Source organism: Anas acuta, chromosome 19, assembly GCF_963932015.1.
Source record: "Anas acuta chromosome 19, bAnaAcu1.1, whole genome shotgun sequence".
In the NCBI taxonomy this organism is placed as follows: Eukaryota; Metazoa; Chordata; class Aves; order Anseriformes; family Anatidae; genus Anas; species Anas acuta.
The window spans coordinates 1292911-1317315 of NC_088997.1; the positions used below are offsets into that span (position 1 = coordinate 1292911).

Below are 24405 nucleotides of genomic sequence, written 5' to 3' on the forward strand. Positions count from 1 at the left end.
GCAGTAGATTGCCAATAAAATGAGCTGAGACCCTTTGAAAAAATGGTATATGGATGTTTAATTAGTCTTAATCAAGGCTATTGAAATAAATCTTTTCCACACATAAAATTTAATGTAATTTTAATCTGTATAAATGTAAAAAAGAGTTTGCTGGACTGCTGCTATTTTACTTCTATTTTTAAAGAAACCCTCAACTCTTACAGTTTTGAGCTGATCGAAGTGCTCTTCTTCTCCAGCATGAATTTTTTTTTTTTTTCCTCTTGTTGGAGATGCTGAATGAACCTCTGTCTGTCTAGAGACTACTATGGTAGGTTGTGTGGCACTTCAAAATGAAGTTGAGTAACCTCCAACTGGAGCTTCACCATATTGGGCTCTAAACTTGATTGGTGTATGAGCCATGGCAGAATTTGGGCTATGGATGTCAATCCCATATTATTGCTTGAGTTTGACATTTTTTGGAATATGTGAAAGATCGGTTTGTTTTAGCATTGTAGTATGTGTGATACACTACTAAAATGTTTTGATATGGATTTTAAAGGCAAACCAAACAGTGTCTGTCTTGTTTTCTTACAGATTCAAGACCGGTCAGATCAATGGAGATTTACTGATATACCACGTCCTGCTAACTCTGAAGCCATACTATGCAAAGCCATATGAAATTGTAGTGGACCTCACACATGCTGGCCCCAGTAATCGCTTTAAAACAGACTTTCTTTCTAAATGGTTTGTAGTTTTTCCAGGCTTTGCTTATGAAAATGTCTCAGCAGTTTTTATTTATAACTGTAATTCTTGGGTCAGAGAATACACCAAATACCATGAAAGACTCTTGACAGGTTTGAAAGGAAGCAAAAGGCTTATTTTCATAGACTCTCCGGGGAAGCTGGCAGAGCACATTGAACATGACCAGCAGAAACTCCCAGCAGCTACCTTGGCTTTGGAAGAGGACTTGAAAGTATTTCACAATGCTCTCAAACTGGCTCATAAAGACACCAAAGTTTCTATTAAAGTAAGTCTTCTTCATGCTGTTCCTAGTGAACTGTTATATTTCAATAAGAATTTGAGTATGATTTTACTGTCTTAATTCTCTTGTCTCATGGAGAAATCACAACTTAATTTCTTACAATTTCACATATTTATCTTCCTAAAATATAAATGTCAGACTTTTTTTTCTCTCTTTGTTTCTTTAACAATAGGTGCTGAACCATTTTTCTTCTCTCTTTTTAAGGTTGGATCAACAGCTGTGCAGGTGACATCAGCAGAGCGTACAAGAGTACTGGGACAGACAGTGTTTTTAAATGATATATATTACGCATCTGAAATTGAGGAAATCTGTCTTGTTGATGAGAATCAGTTTACCTTAACGATTGCCAACCAGGGCACACCACTCACCTTCATGCATCAAGAGTGTGAAGCCATTGTGAGGTCCATTATTCATATACGGACAAGGTGGGAGCTGTCGCAACCAGACTCCATCCCACAGCACACTAAAATTCGCCCTAAGGATGTCCCTGGAACACTACTGAACATAGCACTGCTCAACTTGGGAAGCTCAGACCCCAGTTTGCGGTACTGATCTTTTAAATTAATATCAACTTTCAACTTCAACTTTCTTCAACATGGAAGAAAATGTGATTTTCTTCCAAGATTTTCTTAGTTTTAGCAAATCTCACTTGAACAACATAATTTTACTTTCGCCACAGCTCTACAAAATGTACTTAGTAATCTCAAAAAAGATTGCGTTTTGTATAGATGAAGAAAGGCATATGTAATGATGGAGTAACTGAGTAACTGGTAGCTTAATTTCTCTTTAAGAGGGAGATAAAAACTTATGCTTTGCAATATGTGCTTACTAGGTACATTTGATTTTCATGGTGCTGAACTTCTTGTTTAATAACTGGGAGCTGTACCACTTAGAGCAAGCTCTTAGATGTTGTCAGAGGGCTGTCTCTAAACAGGTCCTGGTTCAATGGGAGCCTCTAGGGCTGTTGGCAATCTCTTGCTCAGGTGCACTTGGAAATACCTAGAATTTCTTGGAACCGAATGCCTTTCTGAGAAATCCAGTACAAAGTTCTTCAAGCATCCTCTTTAACTTTATCAGAAGTTGTTTTAAAAAAGTAGTAATGTAATTATTTGTCCAAGGTGATGTTGTCTCTAAAGCTTAAGTGATGCAGGAAAGAAGTTCAGGCTTTAAATATAGTACTGGATATTAGCAATGCTTAAGAGATTTTGAAAATTGTATTACTGTGATCTTTTAGTGTAATGTATGTATTTTAAAACAGACAAGAAAACTCTTACAAGTCACATTGCTTGCTTTGTTACAGGTCTGCTGCCTATAATCTTCTATGTGCCTTAACCTGTACCTTTAATTTAAAGATTGAGGGCCAGTTACTGGAAACTTCAGGTCTGTGTATTCCTGCCAACAACACACTCTTTATTGTGTCTATTAGTAAGACCCTTGCAGCTAATGAACCACACCTTACCTTAGAATTCTTGGAAGAGTGTATTTCTGGATTTAGCAAATCTAGTAAGTAACACTGGTGTTCTTCAATGCTAACCATGAATTTGAAAAGATTTAAGCTGGTAGCTGTCAAGTTTAACAAGCATCCTTATGTGGCTGAGTCACAGTAAGTTTAAATTAAAAAAGCTTCTTTGAACTGTTTTAGATATTTTCAAGATTACTTATTTATTTCTTAATAATCAAGTTCTGTAATACTAAGCCAGTGTCATGAACTGGAGTGGCATCTGTTGGAGTAAAAACATTAATTTCTATGTTTTAATGTACTCTTTCTAATGAAGCAGATCCTTTTTAAAAAAATAAATAAAAAATCCAAGCCCTGCCTTTCTAACTTAGAATTTAAAAAAAAGTTTTGTAAAACATCTCCTTCATTTAGACAATTAAATTAATTCAGAGATCACAATACAAATTACTTCTTTCATACACCAGAATTAAGAACATTGAAAAAAATATATAATATTTTGAGTTCCATGAGGTTTTGAACTCCAGCAGATACATTGACAAAAGCGTTATGTGGTGCTTTCTCTCAAATTTAATCCTTTCAGGTAGATTACAGTTGAGAGACATTATCAGGTTCTACTATGCTATTTTTGTTATCCCTTTCTTACAGACATAAACCAGCTCTGACTATACTGTTGGAAGCTGTTTAGAATACATTCTCAAGATTAAAAAGAAGTTACCTTAAATAGTCTGTCTATTGTATGCCTAAATGTACACATCTATGTCACACTTCTTATTAGGATACTTAAACTGTCAAAATCTTGCCAGATTCTTACAAATGTTTCTTGGATGTTGTTGTTATGGTATGTTTCTTTTTGAAGCTTGTCTGTTGGCCCAGTATTATTTGCTTGAATCCGATGATAATTATTTTAGAAGAAAACTGAAAGGTGCTCACAAATAATTATTTACCTATGCATAGAGATCAGTGCTGATTTCTTGTTACAAAGTGAATTTTTATTTCAGGTATTGAACTGAAACATCTTTGTCTGGAGTATATGACTCCCTGGCTGTCCAATCTGGTCCGATTCTGTAAACACAATGATGATGCTAAGCGTCAGCGAGTCACTGCTATTCTTGATAAGCTAATAACGATGACAATAAATGAAAAACAGATGTATCCTTCCATTCAGGCTAAGATATGGGGAAGTCTTGGACAGGTAAATTCTGCATGATTTCTTGCAATTTGTTTATAATAAAATGATAGAGTTTTTAATCACTTAAATATTAATGCAAAAAGATAAAATGGAACTTGGCACGACCTAAATATATTTGCTGTGTGGAGAGTCATGAGCAAGTTCTCTGATGCTTCCATTCTTTAAAATACTTCATAAAACCATTTCTGAACACTTGCTTCTAGTACTCTGTTCCTGGCCCCCACTGAGAATTAAGAATTAGAAATATCTGGTGTTAGTAGTAATTATTTCATCAAAACTCCTGAATGTGTGGGTACTGATTGGATAGAACCCAGTTCTATCATTCAGATATGTTAGGCCTAAGGCGATGAAAGAACTTCTTCTGTTTTGTTATTTGCACTTTTAAAACTGAAGCATTTTGATTACAATTAGCAGCATCAATCCTTCTGTTGATTAGTAGTTGAACGCTTACCAAATACTGTCCCTATTCTCCACACAAAGTATAAAAAAAAAAAAAAAAAAGCTGTTTTCGTATGTCATTCATGAAATAAGTGTCCAGATAAATGAGACCAGCTGTATTTGCCATGACCAGGCTTGCTCACAAGCAAGCTGACTTCCTCATTGTCATACTGTTATTATTTTTTTAACTGTCATCCAAACTGATGCAGCACAGCATCACAAAGTTGCTCTTGGAGAATGTGAGATCTGTCAAATGGACGCATAAGTGTAGTTTCTTGATTGGTCCAGTTGGACTGATAAAAATCAATATATTTTGGAAGTTTGAATCACACTGAGATGAATATGACCATTTTGTGTAGTATGAAAATCTATTAACAGGTAAATGTGGAGAACATGTTTTGCTTAAACAAAGGGCGATTTACTGTGGAAAAATTGTTAACCCCACTGGGAATAACAAAGAATTATTTTTCTCTAACAGATAACAGATCTCCTTGATGTAGTTCTGGACAGTTTCATCAAGACTAGTGCCACAGGGGGCTTAGGATCCATAAAAGCTGAGGTTATGGCAGACACAGCAGTAGCGCTTGCTTCTGGAAATGTGAAGTTGGTTTCAAGCAAAGTGAGTTCCCTCCTTGCCTTAATTTCTTCTTATATAGCAATTTCACCTTAAATAGTAATGTGACGCTGATATGCTTTCTGATGACTCAGTACAGGAAATAATGGGGAAAAAAAAACATAAAACAGGTTCCAAGCAATAGAAAAATTCCGATGTTAATTTGTAATGGCTGTTACTGAAAGGTTGAGCTCTGCTCTTTAACTGAAACAAAATGGTTGTTTTATTTTCAGGTGATTGGAAGAATGTGTAAAATAATCGACAAGACTTGTCTGTCCCCAACTCCTACATTGGAGCAGCACCTGATGTGGGATGATATTGCTATTCTAGCACGTTACATGCTGATGCTCTCCTTTAACAATTCTCTGGATGTTGCAGCCCATCTCCCCTACCTCTTTCATGTAGTTACTTTATTGGTGGCCACTGGTCCCCTTTCTCTCAGAGCTTCTACGCATGGTCTTGTCATCAACATCATTCATTCTCTGTGCACTTGTTCACAGCTTCACTTTAGCGGTAAGTTCTTATCAGACTTTGGATTAAGTTGATTGCTTCTTAGTTTGTTTCAGAAATATTTGAGTTCTCTTCCTCTCTTTTAACTGTTCTGAGAATTTGAAAATACTGTGTTGCTATTAAGCTTGCGTACAAACCAGAATGAGGATATGAGCTAGAATGACTATGAGCATGAAGTTGAAGCATGACTGTCTGGTTTAGAGCAGGTGTGTCATATAAATTGTGTAATGGATTTTTGAAAAAGGGAAGAAAGTACGTACCAGTAAGTTTCAGTAATAAAGATTAAAGAAAAAATGTATCTGTGCTAAAACTGGCTGATGTGTATCTTTTGAATGGTTGCATAATGGAGTAACAAAAATATAAATTACATAAGGAAATTGTGGAATTACATGGTTTCTTCTGATTTAAATGGGTTAATTGTAGTAACAGAGCCAAAACCATAATTTGATCGCAGTTTGAACCTTACAGTAATGTTGGTCTTTCAAACCGTGAGCTCTCCAGGTTTCTGTTTTCCTAATGCATATGAGGAGAAGCCTCAGAGAACCAGATCTTTAGACAAGTTTCTTTCTACCTGTTTTCAGACTGCATCTTCCTGGTGGCTGTGGTTTTAACAGTCCATGCGACAGGCCACAGTTGTTCTGAGATGAGTGGCAAAGAAAACTGTTCAAATGTGCATAGGATGATTATCTACTTGTGTATTCGTGGGAGCCTAAGTGTGTTTAAAATATGGAATGAACTTAATTGTTTTAAGTCTAATATGTAAAAATTTATTCAACAGAGGAGACCAAGCAAGTTTTAAGGCTGAGCTTGACTGAGTTTTCTCTGCCCAAGTTTTATTTACTGTTTGGAATCAGCAAAGTGAAATCAGCTGCAGTGATAGCTTTCCGCTCCAGCTATCGAGACAGGTCGTTTTCACCTGGTTCCTATGAGAGGGAGACTTTTGCACTGACTTCTTTGGAAACAGTTACTGAAGCTTTGTTGGAGATCATGGAGGTATGTGGTTCAAAACAAAATTATCCATAAAGGAGAATGGCACTGCTTACCCTTTTCTACAGGCAAGCAGTGTAGTGAGATGTACTTCCCATAATGTGTTAATGAATGCCTAAGTAGCTCAGTAGTTTCAGAGACCTAAAATAACTGAATATTCTGAATTAAAATTGAGCGACCTGGCCTAGTGGAAGGTGTCCCTGCCCATGGCAGGTGGATTGGAATTGGATGAACTTTAAGGTCCCTTCCAACCCAAACCATTCTATGATTCTCTGAAAGTAATACCTTTTCTTCATGTTACACGTATTCAAACAATATAATTCTTTTTAGGCTTGTATGAGAGATATTCCAACGTGCAAGTGGCTGGACCAGTGGACTGAACTAGCTCAAAAGTATGTTGTAGACCTCAAAACATAACCCTTAACTGCCCGTGTAGTACACTTAGACTGTATAATGAAAAGTTGACAATTCTGTTTGTTGTATATTTGTTTAATATAGTGTACTCTGTTTCTTCACAGGTTTGCATTCCAATATAATCCATCCTTGCAGCCAAGAGCACTTGTTGTCTTTGGCTGTATAAGTAAGCGTGTCTCTCATGGACAAATAAAACAAATAATCCGAATTCTTAGCAAGGTATATAGGTCTATATCTGTTTTCCTTTGTGACTCATAAAACAACTAAAAAAAATTTTTTCCCTTCAAATATAGAACTCGTTATAATTTGATAATAAATAATTTCTTCAAACATATTCTTGTACAGAGAGGTACCTGATTGGAAATTTAATCTTTGTAGGCCTGGCTTTCTATTTTAAATTAATTTGGTGGCTGTAAGTTTCAGCAGTGCTGCTATTTCTAGAGTAACAGTAGTTTTCAATATTGAGCTTAAAATTTGAGACACTTAAAATTTGATCCATAAAACTCAGTATTTAAATAAATGCATTTTTTTCTGATAAGGCATCTATCTGCATGCACATTATTCACAAGTTCCTTTTTTTAAAGGAAGCTAATCATTTAGTATGTTACAACTAAATACAATGGAAAGCATAAAATTTATGTAAGAAAACTTTGAAATGAGCTACCTAGCTTGGTAGTGATACCCATATTTTGTAACTAAGGTTGTGTTCTATAGGAGGTAAACAGTCCACTATCTAAGTTTCCCTTAAGTACTTTATTAGTGTTCTGTGGATATAAAATTTAATTGAGCAGCATCTGAACTGAAGAAGAGTTATTTTGTAGTTGTTGCACCCTGTCCTGCACACTTCTTTTTCTAATGCACACCATGTAATTGTTTCAATATATTAAATATATCACTATATCAATATATATCACTAGTGTGCATCATAATTCCTAAAATTCCTTGCAAATTGGAAAAATTAACTCAACTTTTGTAAATTAATTGAGAGACACAGTTATTGTTTAGAGCTTTGATCTTTTTTACAAAGCAAAATCTAATTATGGATTCTATTTTTTATTATTATTCTTTTTTTCTTAAAAAAGGGACTTGAGAGCTGTTTGAAAGGGCCTGATAATTACAATAGCCAAGTTCTAATAGAAGCTACCGTAATAGCACTCACCAAGCTGCAGCCTCTTCTTAATAAGGTAAATGATTGGATTTTTAGAATAAACAGAGAATATGTTTTGTAAATGGAAGTTATAATTGCAATTGTAACTTCAAAAATATAAGGAAGTGTTGTGGTATCTGATGTTCACACTTCATTGCTATGACTACTATGACTCATGCTTGAAAGTAATACATATAGGAAGTGTGTCACAGATGTTTGTGTATGGGACCTGTGCAAGCTTTAAAAAAGCTTTAGAATGTCCTGTTCTGCTTCACCAAACTGGGCCATAGCAATACAGACAAAGGCTATACCACAGTCTGCCGTAATTCTCTCCAAAAGATTTTCGGTCTTGGCTTTCAAATGTGTAATTCCTCATGCGTGTCTTTCTGATCATGGCTTCTGATAAATTTTAGTCTTGTCTAATGTGGTGTTAATTCAGCCATTGTGTGTTACTGTGTGAACTGACTGGCATACCAATAGATGTGCTGTTAATGAACCACCTTAAAGTTTTCTAGTGGAGTGCCATTGTCACACACATCTGAAGGAATATAGTTCTAGGGCACGGTTCTAGAAGGGGGTTTCTGGGGAGCATGAATGGGTCTGCAGCTTTCTCATTTGTTAATACATTAGAAAATGTGCTAAAAAAAGTCTTACCAATATATTTGGCTGGTTTAATATGCATGTTTCACTTTCATGTACATAACAAACTTTTTAGAAGTCTTTGGCTAATCTTGTCTACAATTAGTTTCACTCTGTACTTGGTAGCTTTGCACAGACAGTCTTTGTGTGCCATCTGGATGGCACTGTGGTATTTAAAATTAGCAAGAGCAAACAGTTCTGATAGGCTACTTGCACATTTTTCCACCCTGTTAGTGTACCATGAGCAAAGTACACTACTTAGTACATAGTACTTAGTACATAGTACTACATTTCCACCCTGTGAGTGTACCTTTAAACGTATAACCAATGAGTGATGTGACCATCCTCTACAAGCCTTCCTTGTCTTCCATGCTTATATCATGCATTTTCCTGCATGTGGTATTAGGCAGGGAAGATTACAACAAAAAGTCTCGTGTATCTATTGCTAGTTAGTTCTTTGAAAAATCGGCTGCATAAGGGACCCAGGATTTGCTGAATGTCAGCTCTTCCTGCCTAATTTTCTGATTTGGAGATTGAATTGCTGGGCCAGTTGTATGTGCAGAATTGCAATTCATTTTCAACCTGCATTCCAAGTTGATAACAAAAGATGCTGTCTTTGTCTGATGTAGGGCAATATGCTTCTGACATTTTTGCGAGCAAGGAAAGGGGTATAGAAGAGAAAGGGATGGCTTCGAGGGGAGGGAATAGAAGGCTTGAAATTAATTTGCTTTCTGCTACTCACCTGTTAAATATATCAGCACTCTGGGCTCATATGAATACCTGTTTTGTTGGAAGGGATGTGTTTGAGAACAGAACCTCTGCTACTGTGTTAGTAATGCATATACGAAAACGTGTCAATCCTATTTGTCTTTCACTTACAGGAACTGACTTGAAAGTGGAATCATGGCCTTTTCCTTTTCCTTCTCCTTCCAGGACTCCCCTATGCACAAGGCCCTCTTCTGGGTAGCTATGGCAGTACTGCAGCTAGATGAAGTCAACTTGTACTCAGCAGGTACAGCACTACTTGAACAGAATCTGCATACCTTGGATAGCCTTCGAGTGTTCAATGATAAGGTAAGCGAGCCCTCTTTTAGTAACCAGCTGTGATTAATTGATAATTAATTTATGTAAGCAGTTAGACCTGTTAAAAAGAAAAAAATAGTTCCTTATCCTCTTGAACAGTAGTCAAGCAACTAAAACTGAAATTTGCATTGTGAACTTGCACAATATCAACAGTAAACTGAGAAGCAGAAATGAAGCTCTTATTATTCTGTTCTAAACTGGAACAGAAATGCATAGATACATTCTAATCAAGAGTGCAATTGATATTTTCCTGTAAACTCTTAGAATTACCAAGTTTTATCCCTTAAAAAATTAGTAGAGGAGTAATCTTCAAAGAAACAAGATACTAGGAAGAAATTCTTTATTGTCAGGGTGGTGAGGCACTAGAACAGTCTGTCCAGAGAAGCTGCAGATGCCCCTTCCCTGGAAATGCTCAAAGCCAGGTTGGATGGGGCTTTGGGCAACCTGGTCTGGTAGGAGGTGTCCCTGCCCATGGCAGGGGGTTTGAAACAGTATGTTCTTTAAGGTCCCTTCTGACCCAAACCATTGTATGATTGTATGCAATACTCTTGTATCTTCTTTTTCTGGGTCAGAGCCCAGAAGAGGTGTTTATGGAGATCAGGAGACCGCTTGAATGGCACTGCAAGCAGATGGATCATTTTGTAGGGCTAAATTTCAACTCCAACTTCAACTTCGCACTAGTGGGACACCTCCTGAAAGGTAAATACAGATGTTGCTGTTTATTTTTACATGAATACTCTTAATTCATAAGTAAATACAAGTCCAAGAATAAAGGGAATAAAAAGGGGTGGTGGATTTTAGGTAACTCAGGTCACAGAACAGATAGAAAATTAAATGTTCTTTGACTAAAGGACTTTGCTGGGTTTCCATTATGCATATCCTATCAAGGTTTTCAGTGCAAATGACATAAATTCTTTGCTGTCACAGGAGTGTGTGGCTTCACTTGCTACAGTTCATTATGTCTTCTTCCAAGAATTCCTTCTATGTGTGCCTGTTATTTGGGCTCATTGTTTCTTTTAGAAGACTGATTTGTGAGCTAATAGATAATATATGCAGAGACATTTGTAATTATGTGAAGTTTTTATGCAGAGGGACAGAAATAATAGTCCCAAGTGTGCAATTTATGTTAGCATTGTATTTCCTTACCCTTTATATGAAGCATCCTGAGGACACACTGAAAAATATTTATAAATATTTTAAAAATATTAATGCTTCATAAATATGCATTCAAAAATTAAATACAGTATTTGTTTTTTTAACCTCATTTCTTAGGGTACAGGCATCCTTCTCCTACCACTGTAGCAAGAACAGTGAGGATTTTACATACACTACTAGCTCTGGTTAATAAACATAGGAATTGTGACAAGTTTGAGGTGAACACCCAGAGTGTGGCTTACCTAGCAGGTAAAATTAAACAAACATTCTTTTAAACTTGTGCTAACAGAAATGAACGAATTGTGGGAATTCTTATGTTATTGGGTTGATTAAAGTTGTATCAATATAAAGGAAACTTATAACTGGAAATGGACAAGAGTCTGGTTAGTCTGAGGTACATCAATCCACAGCTCTTTGTGGACTGAAGGCTTGCCAGCACAGGACCTATTGTGCAACTTTGAAAATATCCAAGTGAGGCTGAAGGTTTCTTGGTTTAAATACTGGAGTGTGTGCTTTAGAGCATTCATATTGGTCTAGAAATAGAAATTGTGACTATATGAGGGCAAATGTTTGTCATGTAATTCTAACTGGCTAGGGAATATAATTCTTTTTGTACGACCTACTTTTACTCTGTACATTTCAGTAAGGTATAATTACATCTCTGTGGTCATCTTTGTACTAAGTAAAAAATCTAAATTGAGGAACTGTTGCTTACATTCTTTAATGTGTTCCTGCCATGGAAAACTTACGTTAGCTTTCTTTGAATTTTTAGCTTTGCTCACAGTGTCTGAGGAAGTTCGAAGTCGCTGCAGCCTAAAACATAGGAAGTCTCTCTTGTTGACAGATGTTTCAATGGAAAATGTTCCTATGGATACATATCCCATACATCACAGTGACACTAGCTATAGGTTGGTTGTCTGACTTTTAGATAAAATTTCAGTATCTCTTTCCTTTAGTAAGTTATCTAAAGGTAACCTGTAGTATATAGAAAACTAAAACCCATATTCGTTAAAGCTAAGTGAATGTTCAACTACATAGTGCTGGTTCCTGACCAGCATGCTTCTTGACCATGTGTGTTCAAGAGTCACAGAGGAATTTGTGTATTGAATTTGTATAGATTTAATTTTGAGATCTCTGAAGCTGTTCCAGAGTTTAAATTCTTTGGAAGGTCTTAATCTTTTTGCTAACCCCTTTTTACAAGACCTAATTTCACCTCATTTTTCATTTATATTCTATAAGAAAATTCTGTGTCTTTTTGAGAGCTTCAGGACATATACTAAGTTAATCACTTGATTCCTGTCATTGGACAACCTTGACATCTTACAGTCTGTCCATAAATGGCCACTGAGGTAGCTAGGAAGTCAACCTAGAAGTGACATGCAGAGCCAGTTTGTTTCAATACAGAGTGCTTTACTCGGTACCTGTCTTTTTAGCATCCAGCATGGAGAGCTGCTTATTAAATCTGTTGCATCTTGCCTTATTAGATGCTGATTTCCTTGTGTTTTTCTTATTACTTTATTTTTATCTCTTCAAAATTACATTCATAATAGATAGTTATTTTTCACACATTTTTGCTAGCAAAGTAATTACTATTTCTTAATACGTATTTCTGGAAGTTTAACTTGTTAGAAAAGATGGCTTTAATAAAGGATACTTTGGCTAGTTTAAAAATTAATGCCTAAACATGCAACAGTTTCAAAGATTTTCTTATTTTAATTTCTCTGCACTTTCAGGACACTAAAGGAAAATCAACCATGGTCATCACCAAAGGGGTCAGACAGACATCTGGCTGCCAGTTACCCGACAGTGGGACAGATAAGTCCTCGAACACGAAAATCCATGAGTTTGGATATGGGGCAGCCTTCACAAGCAAACACTAAAAAGCTTCTAGGTTATTAAGATACCTAATTTACTAATTTGTCTACAGAATACCCCAGGAAGTGTTATTAGAGAAAAATTTTACCAGTATTTGTTCTGACTTCAAGTGTTTTTTCCCAAGTCAGAGGAATGTATGTAGTTTCTACAAAATGCAAATAGAGAACACTACAATTAAAGAGGAGTAATTGAGTTCTTTTGATCAGAGAGGGGAGAGGCAAAACAAACAAACAAACAAAAAAAACCCACGATATTCCAGATACCGAAGGTTCATAGTGCTAATTTTCTGCCACCAGCCCTCTGTCAGTAAAACCAAGAAGCTGAGTACTTAAGCTTAGTTGCTATATTGAATATTCTATTTTACTGTGGTAGAAATGGTCCCAAAACATTTTAGATGTTTTGGAAGCAATCATTTTTTTTCTTTTATACTTGGCTTCTCAGTGCATCATGTTTACAAGCAAGTCTTAGTATCAAAGAAATGATATGAGTTCGTTCTCATAACTTCTGGTTACCCTTTTACATTGTGGCATATATGGAAGAAGAGGGACATTTCTTTCATTACAATCCTGTTACTGCTTTCTTTACAGTAATCACATTTTGGCATGTTTATTCAATGTGATGTGTTGATCAGGAAACCATAGCATGCCCACAGCTTACATACTGGAATAAATTGCATGCTATCCTCATATGTATTGTGAAGCATTTTGGAAATTGTGATGGAGAGCGGCATGGTGTGACCATATTTTCTTTACCATCCCTGGAACTGGTGAAAATGTCCCCAGATTCCTACCAATATATTGTAGATAGGATAGCTTGGCCAGAAAATTGGAAATACTTAAGTGTATGGATTTAGGTTTAATGTTTTTAATTTCATGATAAATTGTTTTTAGGTACAAGGAAAAGTTTTGACCATTTGATATCGGACACAAAGGCTCCTAAAAGGCAAGACATGGAATCTGGAATCACAACGCCTCCCAAAATGAGGAGAGTAGCCGAAAATGATTATGAAATGGGTGAGAAACAGGACTAACACTTTCAGAATAACACTAATTACAAATGCTTTGTATAAATATACAAAGGATTATTTCTAAATTCAGTGTTTATTTGCTTAGGTAAGGTACTACAAGGTAAGGGAGAAATATCTTTATATTGGCTTGTGGAGAATACAGTCTTCCTTATCACTGGCAATTGAGATTGGAATTAAAGTTGCTCAGTTTGCAGACCCAGAATAAGGGGCAGCTACAAAGTACTGTATACAGGAGTGAAATGAAATAAGTAAAATTTGACTTTTTATGACTTACTAAGCCCTAGCTGCAAATTTTTGCAGATGAAAAGTGACATAATGCCTAGAATGCCTCTCTTCATCTTCTCCCACATCTGCTTCCTGTGCCCCCATCCCCAATTGCAATGCAAGACCAGGGTTCTTCTGTTGTATCTGATGTCAGTCTGCCGCCTGACCCTGAATATGGTACTTACCACCCCTGGGCCTGTATTTCACTAAATAGGAAATTGGGGTTACTGTTTACCATTTGATAATACATCCCATGTGACAGCCTAGCACCGCTAGTATTACAGCATAATTGTTGCTTTTATACTTTATGAAAATTCTGTTGAACTTTGAAGTTTGCATATAACTGAATTTGTTGTACAAGAGCTAATTTTATTTTGGTTTGGGTACATTTTTCTTTGGATGAGCTGCTCTTTTTTATCTGGCAGAGACCCAGAGAATATCACCACAGCAACACCCACATCTTCGAAAAGTTTCTGTTTCTGAGTCAAACGTCCTCCTAGATGAAGAAGTTCTGACTGACCCAAAAATTCAAGCACTGCTGCTTACAGTTCTTGTAAGCCTTTTTTCTGTGTATTATTGTATTATTTCCTGATGTTCTTTTATCTTCCAAAGAAGCATGTGTTCCTTGCAGTGCTTCTAAATTCACGTGGATCAGAATCAGTATGTAATGTGTAAATCTGTACTTCTGTCGATTTTCTTCAGACTTTCTAGGAATCATTTTTATAAATGTATTTGAAAAATGCATGAGAGCAAATAGCCTATTGTTTCACAGAACTTGTCCAACAATTGATCTGTTTTCCTTGCAGATTTGTTTTATAAACTAATTTTATATAGCAAGAAGGTATCACATATTATATTTTAAAAGTTAAGTGAACATTTTTTGAAATTCCAGCATGATTGTGTCCCACAAAGACATGAAGTCACTTGATTCCATGTCCGAAGAGGACAAATTAATGTTCTGTAGTGCTGCTTTTTCTGCAACCCAGAAGTACTAAAATCTGCAACTACAACAACAAACAAACAAAAGAGCCTGTAACTACTCAAATTCTCCTATTAAAGCATGCTAATTTAATCCTTTACATTATCATAGGCAACGTTAGTGAAGTACACTACTGACGAGTTTGACCAGCGGATTCTGTACGAGTATTTAGCAGAAGCCAGTGTTGTCTTCCCAAAGGTCTTTCCTGTTGTGTAAGTATCTGAAGCTCTGACTTGGCCTTCCTTTAAAAAGTCTCTGGAGCAGACAAGCACGTATGAGGTACTTCTCATTCGTAGGTTACTAGCTGCAATCTGTCCTTGCCTTGTTGAGACAAATGTCCATTGCAATTTGGGAATTATCCTTTTTTCCCTACATTAAATTAATATAATGTTCATGCTAGAACAGGCACCCTCAGATAGCAGTGCTCCAGATGGTCCCAAAGCACTCCTCAGCGCCGGGTTCTGGGCAGGCTGGCAGAGCGTGGGAGAGCGCTGTGTCACTCTTGCTAGGGAGCCGGGCTGTGCACATCAGGTTCTCCTGAAAGCTTTCAGCATCACTGCTGCCATTGTTCTAGTGGCTCAGCATGGCTTTATCACTTACTTGTTACTGTAGGGAGTCAAATTATGTTTCAATGTAGTCATATAGTTTTCTATAGAAGTCTATATGTAGTGTCTCTTAGGTACTATTTTTGTACTGGTTAGACTCAGATTTTTTTTTTTTAAATAAGTAACCCAAAAAAACTGATTTAAAGTGTGGTTCAACGTACTCTTTGAATGTATCTCTTTAGATATAGGTTAAAAGTAGTAGTCGCTACAGGCAATATATACAAGGGAAACCCAGCTATCAGAAGGTAAAGTGAGGAGACTTTTAAAACTGACTGATGCATGATTTTGAAATAATGGTACCTTTTTCTGGTTTTATAAAATAATAGTCAGAATATAAACAAGTTCTGTGAGTTACTGAAGTCACATTTGTAAGTAACTGGCATTTTGCTTCAAAAGAAAAAATGCTATTAGGAAGCCTTGCATAGACAGCCCTCTTTCCCATTACAGGGATTTCTCTGAGCTCATGATGTCTTAAAGGGTCAACACAGAGGGAGCTTGAATTGCCTGTATTTTTACTGCCCAAGTTATAGGTTGTTTTTTGTTTTTGTTTTGTTTTGTTTTTTTTCTTCTGTTAAATCATGGGGTGAGCTTAACATACTATGTTGTTCTGTCCTCTTATGTGTAGGCTTAAACTGACTGTCGAGCTTGATAAGCATGATATAGTGCAGTAACAGTGTGATCAAAGCCTGAGTTCTGCAAGGGAGCTAAAATGAGGCAGTACCCTTGCAAGTTTACAAAACTGCTTTGAAAGTTCACCTTTGACCTGCACACAAATCCAGGGAATGATTTTTTTGGTTGAAAATGATAAACATATTTGCAATATAAAATGCTAGGAAAAGAGAATGCTCTGATGGGTCCTGTTGTTACTACAAATTTTCAGAAGTGTTATTCCTTTTAACATCCTTGCTGCATTCTACTTCTAAAATCACTGAACTTTTGAAAATCCCACTTTAATTGCTGTTTTTTAAAGTAGTTGTAAACTGTATTCTTATTTTGTAGGAAAAAAAAATAAGCCACTGTTCTTTTCTTTAGGCATAATTTATTGGATTCCAAGATCAATACCCTTTTGTCACTGTGCCAGGATCCAAATTTGTTGAATCCAATTCATGGGATTGTTCAGAGTGTTGTCTACCATGAAGAGTCTCCACCCCAATACCAAACTTCTTATCTACAAAGTAAATATTTTTATTTATTTATATTTTAAACTGCTGAATTTTAAGTTAGATGTACTAATGAAAAGTTTCTGAATTATTGCAGCCTTAATGAAAAAGCAAGTCAGCTTTGCTTTGTGGATGCTCACCAACTTCATAAAGCCAAATAATAGTTAAGTGTTCGCATATTAAAAAAACAGCTACTGACATGACCATTAAAACTGGTTTTTGTAGTTATGCACCAGCTATTAAAAGTATAATACTCAGTATTCTGTTTCCACTAACCAAATTATACGGTGGTGATGAATGGTGATCTTTAAGTTAACCTTTTAAGTTATGGGTTGATTAATGATGGGTAAATTTTATAGAGCAACATTTGTTTTTTAACACCTAAGTTTCCCTTTCATGTGATGCTTGAGCACTTAAAACCTAAATATTTTTTATGATCCTTAATCAAAGACTCTCCAGGAAGATTCATAAGAAACACATGACTATTGAGAAAAAAACGTGTTGATATAATTTCCAAAATGAGACACACATTCACAGGTTAAATTTACTTTTTAAAATATCAAGAATTTACTGCATGACAGTTCTGAGATTTTGAGCCTTTTTAACCCTTGTATCTAATAAATTAGAATTCCATCATTTTATCTTATTCAGTTTGGACAAAAATGTAGTATTTTCAGTCTCCAAGTAAAATATTGAATTTCCATGCTGAAGTAAATCCAGGTAATCCTCCATGTACAGTTTCTAGTTGTTTTCTGTCAACTGAGAACTGTGTTTTTGTGGTAACATTCAATTTGTTGTTGTAGGTTTTGGATTTAATGGGTTATGGAGGTTTGCTGGCCCATTTTCTAAGGTAAGAATAGTATGCTGTATGTAAGTTCATCAGTGTTTTACCCTTGTTCTCTTTATAAAGAACATTGATGCTCCAGGAGGGGTGCAGATAAATGGTAAATTACAGAGTTGATATGAGCAATTAGTACCATAACCCTCACTTCTGTGTCTAAAACAGTTTTCTAACCTGCAGTGGATATTTTCATAGACACAGTAAAGTTAACTTAACCAAAGCTGGCTAAAAGCAGTCAGGTGTGTAAATGCACCTTTCCAGCATTCCTAAGTTCACTACATGTACATCATTCAGAAACTCTTTAGTTTATCATCTCTGTCTTACAGTTTAAGGAATTAAATTGATAAGAGTTATAATTCCATAAGGATAAATTCTATGTTACAGCAGAAAAAATAAAAGCATTTATCATCTGTCCTGCTATCTGTTCCCTCTAGTATTGTAACAAGAAGTAGATGAGCAGGATAGGCAGCGTTCTGGATGTTCAGTTATGGGGCATGAGTAATGAGTATGGGGCATTAATAATCTGTTAGGCTTGGGTATCTGTGGCACTTAATGAGTGAAACTTTTCTGGCTTTGTAGTTCCCAGCAATACTGAAATCACACCTACAGGTGATCTTTAATAAGTGTGTTTAGATTAATCTGGAAAAGACCACAAATCAGTTCTTGCTTATACTTACCTCAGACGCTTTTTAAAATTTCCAGGCAAAACCAGCGTAATCTTAGAGTGAGTTCTGGGGCAAAGCTCATATTGACAGAAAAGTAGAAAGAAAGGAATCAATCTTTTTTTCCCCCATCACCCACAGCAAACACAAATCCCAGACTATGCTGAACTCATAGTGAAGTTTCTTGATGCCTTGATTGACACGTATTTGCCTGGAATTGATGAGGAAACCAGTGAAGAATCTCTCCTGACACCCACATCTCCATATCCTCCCGCAGTGCAGAGCCAGCTTAGCATTACTGCTAACCTTAACCTTTCCAATTCTATGACCTCGCTCGCAACTTCCCAGCACTCCCCAGGTCAGTAGCTGTTGTGATACTACATAGGTAAGGGGAATTTATTGAATTTACTGTTTATGCAGCCAAGAGCTCAGTCTTATTGTCTTTTGGGGTGCGTTTATGCATCAATCATTGCATTATTGAGTCAAATGAATATTAAACTGTTGACTAAGATAGTACGCTAATATTTCAGTTGTTGGACTTTGTCCGTCAAAAAAGCTGTCTTCCAAGTCATTATGCATGAAGAAAATAACATTAAGTGCATCAGAACAAATAGGTGTATCTTTCTATGGAAGATATGCTGCGCTGAATCCTAGAAAATAACTATAAACATATAATCAAGTGTTTTGCAAGGAGAACAGTATCTGTTAAAGCACTACAAGCTAGCACCTATTAGGAAAAATAATCCAGAGTTCTGCTGTGGACAAGAGTGTCTGGACTGACTCAGTTTCAATCGTCTGCGGTTTCTGGCCAATACCCTTACAGGCAGCACCATACGGAGGTCAAACTCTCCTTGAAGAAAAGAAGTGTTCAGGTAGATGAGCGTGGAATACTTGGGTCAGTTTAGACTACTGTATTGCCAAAAATGTGCTGCTGATCAAATGGCAGTGTTCAAGAAAAGTACAAGCATCAAAGGATGGAAACACCGAATTCCTTCTGGCTTGTGGAAAGGGGAATTACAGGGAAATGCAGAGGTTTAATACAGCAGTGAGTATTTTCACTTTTTGAAAAATGAAAAGAGTAAGAAGTACTTGGTATAGCATATGGGGTATAAGCTAGAGAAAATTAAATATAGGAAGAAAATGGAATGTATGTCAAAGAAATCTCCATGAAGATTCCTGCTGAAGTGGTTTTGGATTAGTGGTTGATACACTAAGGAAGTGCTTTACTCTTTGTCGTGAAAATTATGTTATCTGATGACTGTTGTGGTTCTGAACACTAAAATCAATCAACAGTATTTGTTTTTTTTCTAACCTTGATGGAAGGCTAGAAACCACTTGTATTTAGGTGTGATAATTATGGAAGTGGGCTTTTTATTGTTTTTTGTTGGTTTGTTTTGAGTCTTGTTTGTTACTTGTTTCTGTCAGCCCTATAAAATAAGTCCCACTTAGGTGAACGTAGCTCTACTCAAGAAATTTGGTCAGGATCATCAGTTCACTCTCAGATGTGAGAACGTTTATTGTTGAATATTATGAATATTGCAGAGGGGAGACGTAGTGGTTCAACATGCAGACATTAGACCATGTTGTCATCCCATTTGGGGATGACAACAAAAAAAGGCATCCCATTTGATTTGAGCAATAAGAACAGGTAAAAGTTGAGGTTGGAGAAGCTTTGCAGATTACTATTTTACAGTGTCATTTATTTGTTACAAAGGCATAATGCAACCGCTGTGTTACGCAATTCATCCTGTATAGAGAAATATTTCTGCATTATCCATACCTGCACTCTGTTAGGGTTAGTTAACAACCAGATTATGGAAAAGGAAGGTGGTTTGATAGAAACATTCTCATTTAGCATACAGCTAAAAATTATCTGTGATGTTAGAACAGGCAGAAGGATAAAACTAAAGGAGGAAAAATACAGATGGCCATCAATGTGAAAATAAGTACATTGTGGACAGCCTCTTCCCATGTAAATGTAGCATCAGTGGCAACTCCAACAGTTATAAATTGTAATGAAGTACAGCCTATGAAGACTACTTATTTGAATAGTCTTGAATTCCTTCAGAAAGTTAGAAAGTGGATTTGCAGGTTTGTATCTCTTGACTTCGGGTATTTTTTTAAGCAGTATTTTAAACAGGAACATTTTAACAAGATTTTTGGCAGATATAGGAGGTCATATATTTAAATTTATTAAAACTTAAATTTCGGAGTGTTTAAATAGAATAAAGTATTGCTTTGTATTCATTTTCTGTAGTCTTGTACTAAGAACACAGATACGCTGTAAATTGCATATAGGCAAAAACTTTCTAATGGGTCCATTTTTGTGCAACCACACTGGAGGCATCTTCATAAGGAGTCTGCCTGTAAAGGTATTTCAGGCTAGTGAGAAACCGCCTTAAGTGATTTACTATTTTATGAAAGCCTTGTGTTGATTGATTATTTTCCCATCATCTCTCACTGGTTTTTAGTGTCTGTCTTATTTGCTTGATCATTCTTGATTCATTCTAGCAATTTCAGTGCAAAGCTTTGGTCAAAGATCAGGGGATCTCCAGCTTTCTGAAACTGTGGGCCAGGTCACAACGTGGGGCATTTCATCCTGCTCCTCCATCCCACATTTATTATACTGCTCCACCTTAGTCAATATACAGTTTCACTAGTTTAAAGTGTTATGTTAACCAGGGCAACTTTGCATGCTTTGCTTTTTAAGCTGCTTAATTTTATTAAAAACGTAATTGTTCTTCTGGCACTTTATACAGCTCCATTGCTGCATACAAGACTTTTGTGTTCTTGTACACTGATGATGGTGTTTATTCATTCTCTCCTCACTGTAGAGACAAGAATGAGGGAGTAAGCATATCTGCCAAGATAAAAATCTTTGGTAAAAGAATTATAGAATATGAAGTAAATGTGGGCTGCAGGATTTCTTAAAACAGCACAGCAACTATGGGACTAATACGGAATGCAGACCTGCCATCCGCTCACCCTGATTTGAGAATGACTGAACAAGAAAATCAGGTCTTTAGCAGTGCTGAGTTACTTGGTCACACCGAGCTTAAAAAACAAACAAACAAACAAAAAACTTACATCCAAGTATTTTTTTTGTTATGCTAAGAAATATATTAAATTGCAGATAACATGAAAAATAATATTTATTGCATCTGGAAACATGTAGGCAAGGTTGTTTATAAATGTTTTGTCTGTCGGCATCTCCACCCCCTCCCCTTCCCCGTGTCATGGACATTATTCACTTATGTTTTTTCTTTCATTCTGTGTCTGTGAAGCTTCTCTGCCTTGCTCTAAATCTGCAGTTTTCATGCAGCTTCCTCATCAAGGTACACTCTACTTCCATCATATTTGCACGAGATACTGCTTGATCTGCTTTAGGGTTGGGCTTGTGGCATGAGAAGTAGTTTACTAATCCTTTGAACACGGGAATGGCTTCAGTATAAGAGCTAAGCTGCTGAATTTCTTGTGTGATGCTAATAACATTTGATGATATAGCAGACAAAAAAAGTCATTAATGTGTTTAAGAATAATATAAATTTGGTAATAAAGAAGTGGAATCTTGGTATGCAAAATTATTCTGTTGCGGGTATTAAGGTAAAATGTAGAACTGCCTCATATTAGCTGTAATGTTAAAGATGACTTCCTCTGAAGCTTCAGTTGCACAGCACCAGAAAGCAGGCGTAAGTTCTTTGGACTAAATTGACAGAGGCTCACTAAAATGGATACTCATCAACACCATTTGATTTCTGCTTCTATATGGAGAAATACATATATAAAAAGAAAAAAGCTGCAGAAGACTTTTTTTTACTTACACGCGTGGGTTGCTTCCTATTCTCATCATAGATTGTGACTTTTGTAAGCTCACACCCACACAGGGAGCGGAAGGATGACAGCCCGCAGGCAGCTTCTGGCTGGAGTTTTGATTTTCCCTGTGACTGTGGAATAGTGGAGTGTATTTGCTCTTCTTGCTCATGCCAATGAGAATCAATCTCTTACAGGAATGAGGTGTAAAAGTGTGGAAGGTATCATTTGTAGTAATAGGATTTTGCTCTAACCTTTTTATTTGCTGTCAGACATCCTAACTTTTGCTGCTGGTTGTACTTCGAGCCTCTCCCATTAAAATACCATTCCTGCTATTCATCCCAGTGCTGCACGTGTACTCTGAGTGTTTGGTGTTGTTAAACATGCCTCAGACAATCATTTTGTTGCAGAAGTAATGTGACAGCTACACAAAGATATTGCTACATGAATGATTAACTTGAAGTAGAATCATCATAAAAGTAATAATTGATGGGAAGTGTCTGCGCTAAGCCCAAGTCTTAGATTTATATCTTTAAATGACAGACTGTCCAAAGGTGGTAGAGTAAGGGCTCATAACCCAAGGCTTTCACGTGTTGTTGTATGTCAGCATTAAGCTCACACTGATGGGGTTTGTTCTGGAGGGTTGTTTCACGAGATTCTTTTAGTACAGCATAGTAAGAGTTACCTTGTCCTGCAGAGAACATCTGAGGCTTCTAGGAAAGGTATATGCACTTGGGTATAAATCTTGTCTGTGGTTTCATCCTCATCTTGTACTCTGTAAGCCTCCTCCTACCTCTGTCTGGGGAAGCTGCACTTCTGCAGAAGCAGCCATCATTAAAATTGCCAGACCCACCTGTTCTGTGTCTTTCCTGGTAATATCCTTCTTAGAAAGCTGCTTCTGTAGTTGTTCTTGTTTAAAGTTAATTCTTGGTTCTTTTTCTTCCCCTCTTGATTTGCCAGGGCTTAAATCATTATTATAACTGGTGTCTACACTCAACTCCTCAAGTGAGTACCCGCATCAGTTCTATTCCTGATGTGTCCAAAATAAGCCTACTTACCCCCTCTGTCCATACCTGACAGGCAGTGAGACAGTCCTTAAAACCTTGATTTGTACTTCATATACTTACACTTGTCTTTCTCTTTCTGAGCCAAGGCTCAGTGCTGGGGGGATTTTGATGTCCTTGTATACACACAAATCTTTTCTGGTAGCAAGAATCAACCTCTGCCACTGCAAACTTAAGTTAAATTTAATTTGCTTGTTGTTCTCAAAACTGTAGCTGAAAAGGGCTGTGTGGCCTTGCATTTAGGGTTTTCAGTGAGTACGTGTAGTGATACGGATGCTGTGAGGATGGAGCAGAACCCTTCATCTGCTGGCTGGCCGTTCTGTAAGTACACGTAGCTGGTCATCTGCAGGCCTTGAGCCAGAGGATTGTTCCCAGGCCAAGCTAACCAGCCTGATATCCCAGCAAAACCTGGGCTTTTGAGAACTGCATCGAATTGGTGTTGTGTATGATTTTAATTGTAATCATATCTCAACTGGCAGATACTGAAAACCGTATTCCAGCCTTGTGACTGCTAATGTCTCATTAAGGCAAGGGTCTGCGCTGCTAAGAGCCCCGCGGCAGCAGTGCTGCGCATCCAAGTCAGGCACAAACTGCCCGTCCCTCTCAGGCAGGCTCTTTCCATGCTCTTTGCAGAGTGCCTTCCCTCTGTAGGTGCCTAAAGAGGGTGAACTTGTTTCATTTGTACAGACTTGGTGTAACTTTATGAAGCATTCAGTGCAGATCTCCAGTTATGTTTTTAAATCAGTTTGTCAAACAAGACTTTCTTGGCTAGCTGGAAAGCCTTGTTCACCAGAGCAGTCTCCAAAAGGGATGATGCAAATGGTCTCCAAGCTCTGGCCCTAGCGTTTCCTTGCTCTTAATTTAGGAAGGCTTCTTTTTGGGGTTATGTATGGAGTATTTTATTTCAAGTACCCATGTACATTCTACCAATGAGCATTTTGAAGTGTGTCCCTTCTGCGAAGGAGGAGCTGTGTCCGCAGGGAGGTGCTGACGCTGCCGTCGGCTGCAGGGGGTTGTCAGCTGCCAAAACGGAGCACTCTGACCGGGATCTCACCGGCCTCTTGGTTACGAGCGAGCTTCCAAGCGTATTTGTAGTGATTTTTGTTGTCACTATGAATGTCAGTATATATTTATGGTTACAATATATGTGTATAGGTAAACCGAACAGCAGTATTGAAGTGCAGATGTCGCACGTCTCCGTTCGGTTCACTCTGGATTTGCACACTGGTTTTGCTGCCCAGGTTGTGCTGTGGCACGCAGTAGATAAGAAGTTAGGACAAGCTACTTTGCATGTGCTTAGCACCTATTTTCAAATATTTGCATTTCGATTGCTATTACATGTAGGTGACTGGTGCCTGGAACAAATTGTGAATGAGAAAATGGGATTCTGTAATGGTCTTCAGATCAGGCAGTTCTGAAGGTATTTAAATGGCCATCTGAAATGCATCCCTTTCTCCCCAGGT

The 24405-nt window shown here is 37.0% G+C and overlaps 1 protein-coding gene across 4 annotated transcripts in view; it reads left to right on the forward strand.

The window, feature by feature from the left end:
• Window positions 1–24405, forward strand: part of NF1 (neurofibromin 1) — a 94895-nt gene that overhangs the window by 64490 nt on the left and 6000 nt on the right. For 2 of the 4 annotated variants that reach the window (XM_068655889.1, XM_068655887.1), the window contains 22 exons: window positions 574–1006; window positions 1226–1566; window positions 2322–2524; window positions 3479–3672; window positions 4586–4726; window positions 4954–5233; window positions 6009–6223; window positions 6548–6609; window positions 6736–6850; window positions 7714–7815; window positions 9351–9491; window positions 10073–10199; window positions 10773–10904; window positions 11428–11563; window positions 12389–12546; window positions 13421–13543; window positions 14247–14374; window positions 14912–15012; window positions 16438–16580; window positions 17369–17415; window positions 18210–18426; window positions 21353–21403. In XM_068655889.1, the coding sequence (XP_068511990.1) occupies window positions 574–1006; window positions 1226–1566; window positions 2322–2524; window positions 3479–3672; window positions 4586–4726; window positions 4954–5233; window positions 6009–6223; window positions 6548–6609; window positions 6736–6850; window positions 7714–7815; window positions 9351–9491; window positions 10073–10199; window positions 10773–10904; window positions 11428–11563; window positions 12389–12546; window positions 13421–13543; window positions 14247–14374; window positions 14912–15012; window positions 16438–16580; window positions 17369–17415; window positions 18210–18426; window positions 21353–21403 (3590 nt within the window). The remainder of the gene's footprint in view (window positions 1–573; window positions 1007–1225; window positions 1567–2321; window positions 2525–3478; window positions 3673–4585; window positions 4727–4953; window positions 5234–6008; window positions 6224–6547; window positions 6610–6735; window positions 6851–7713; window positions 7816–9350; window positions 9492–10072; window positions 10200–10772; window positions 10905–11427; window positions 11564–12388; window positions 12547–13420; window positions 13544–14246; window positions 14375–14911; window positions 15013–16437; window positions 16581–17368; window positions 17416–18209; window positions 18427–21352; window positions 21404–24405) is intronic. The other 2 variants (XM_068655888.1, XM_068655890.1) reach the window with 1 other exon arrangement.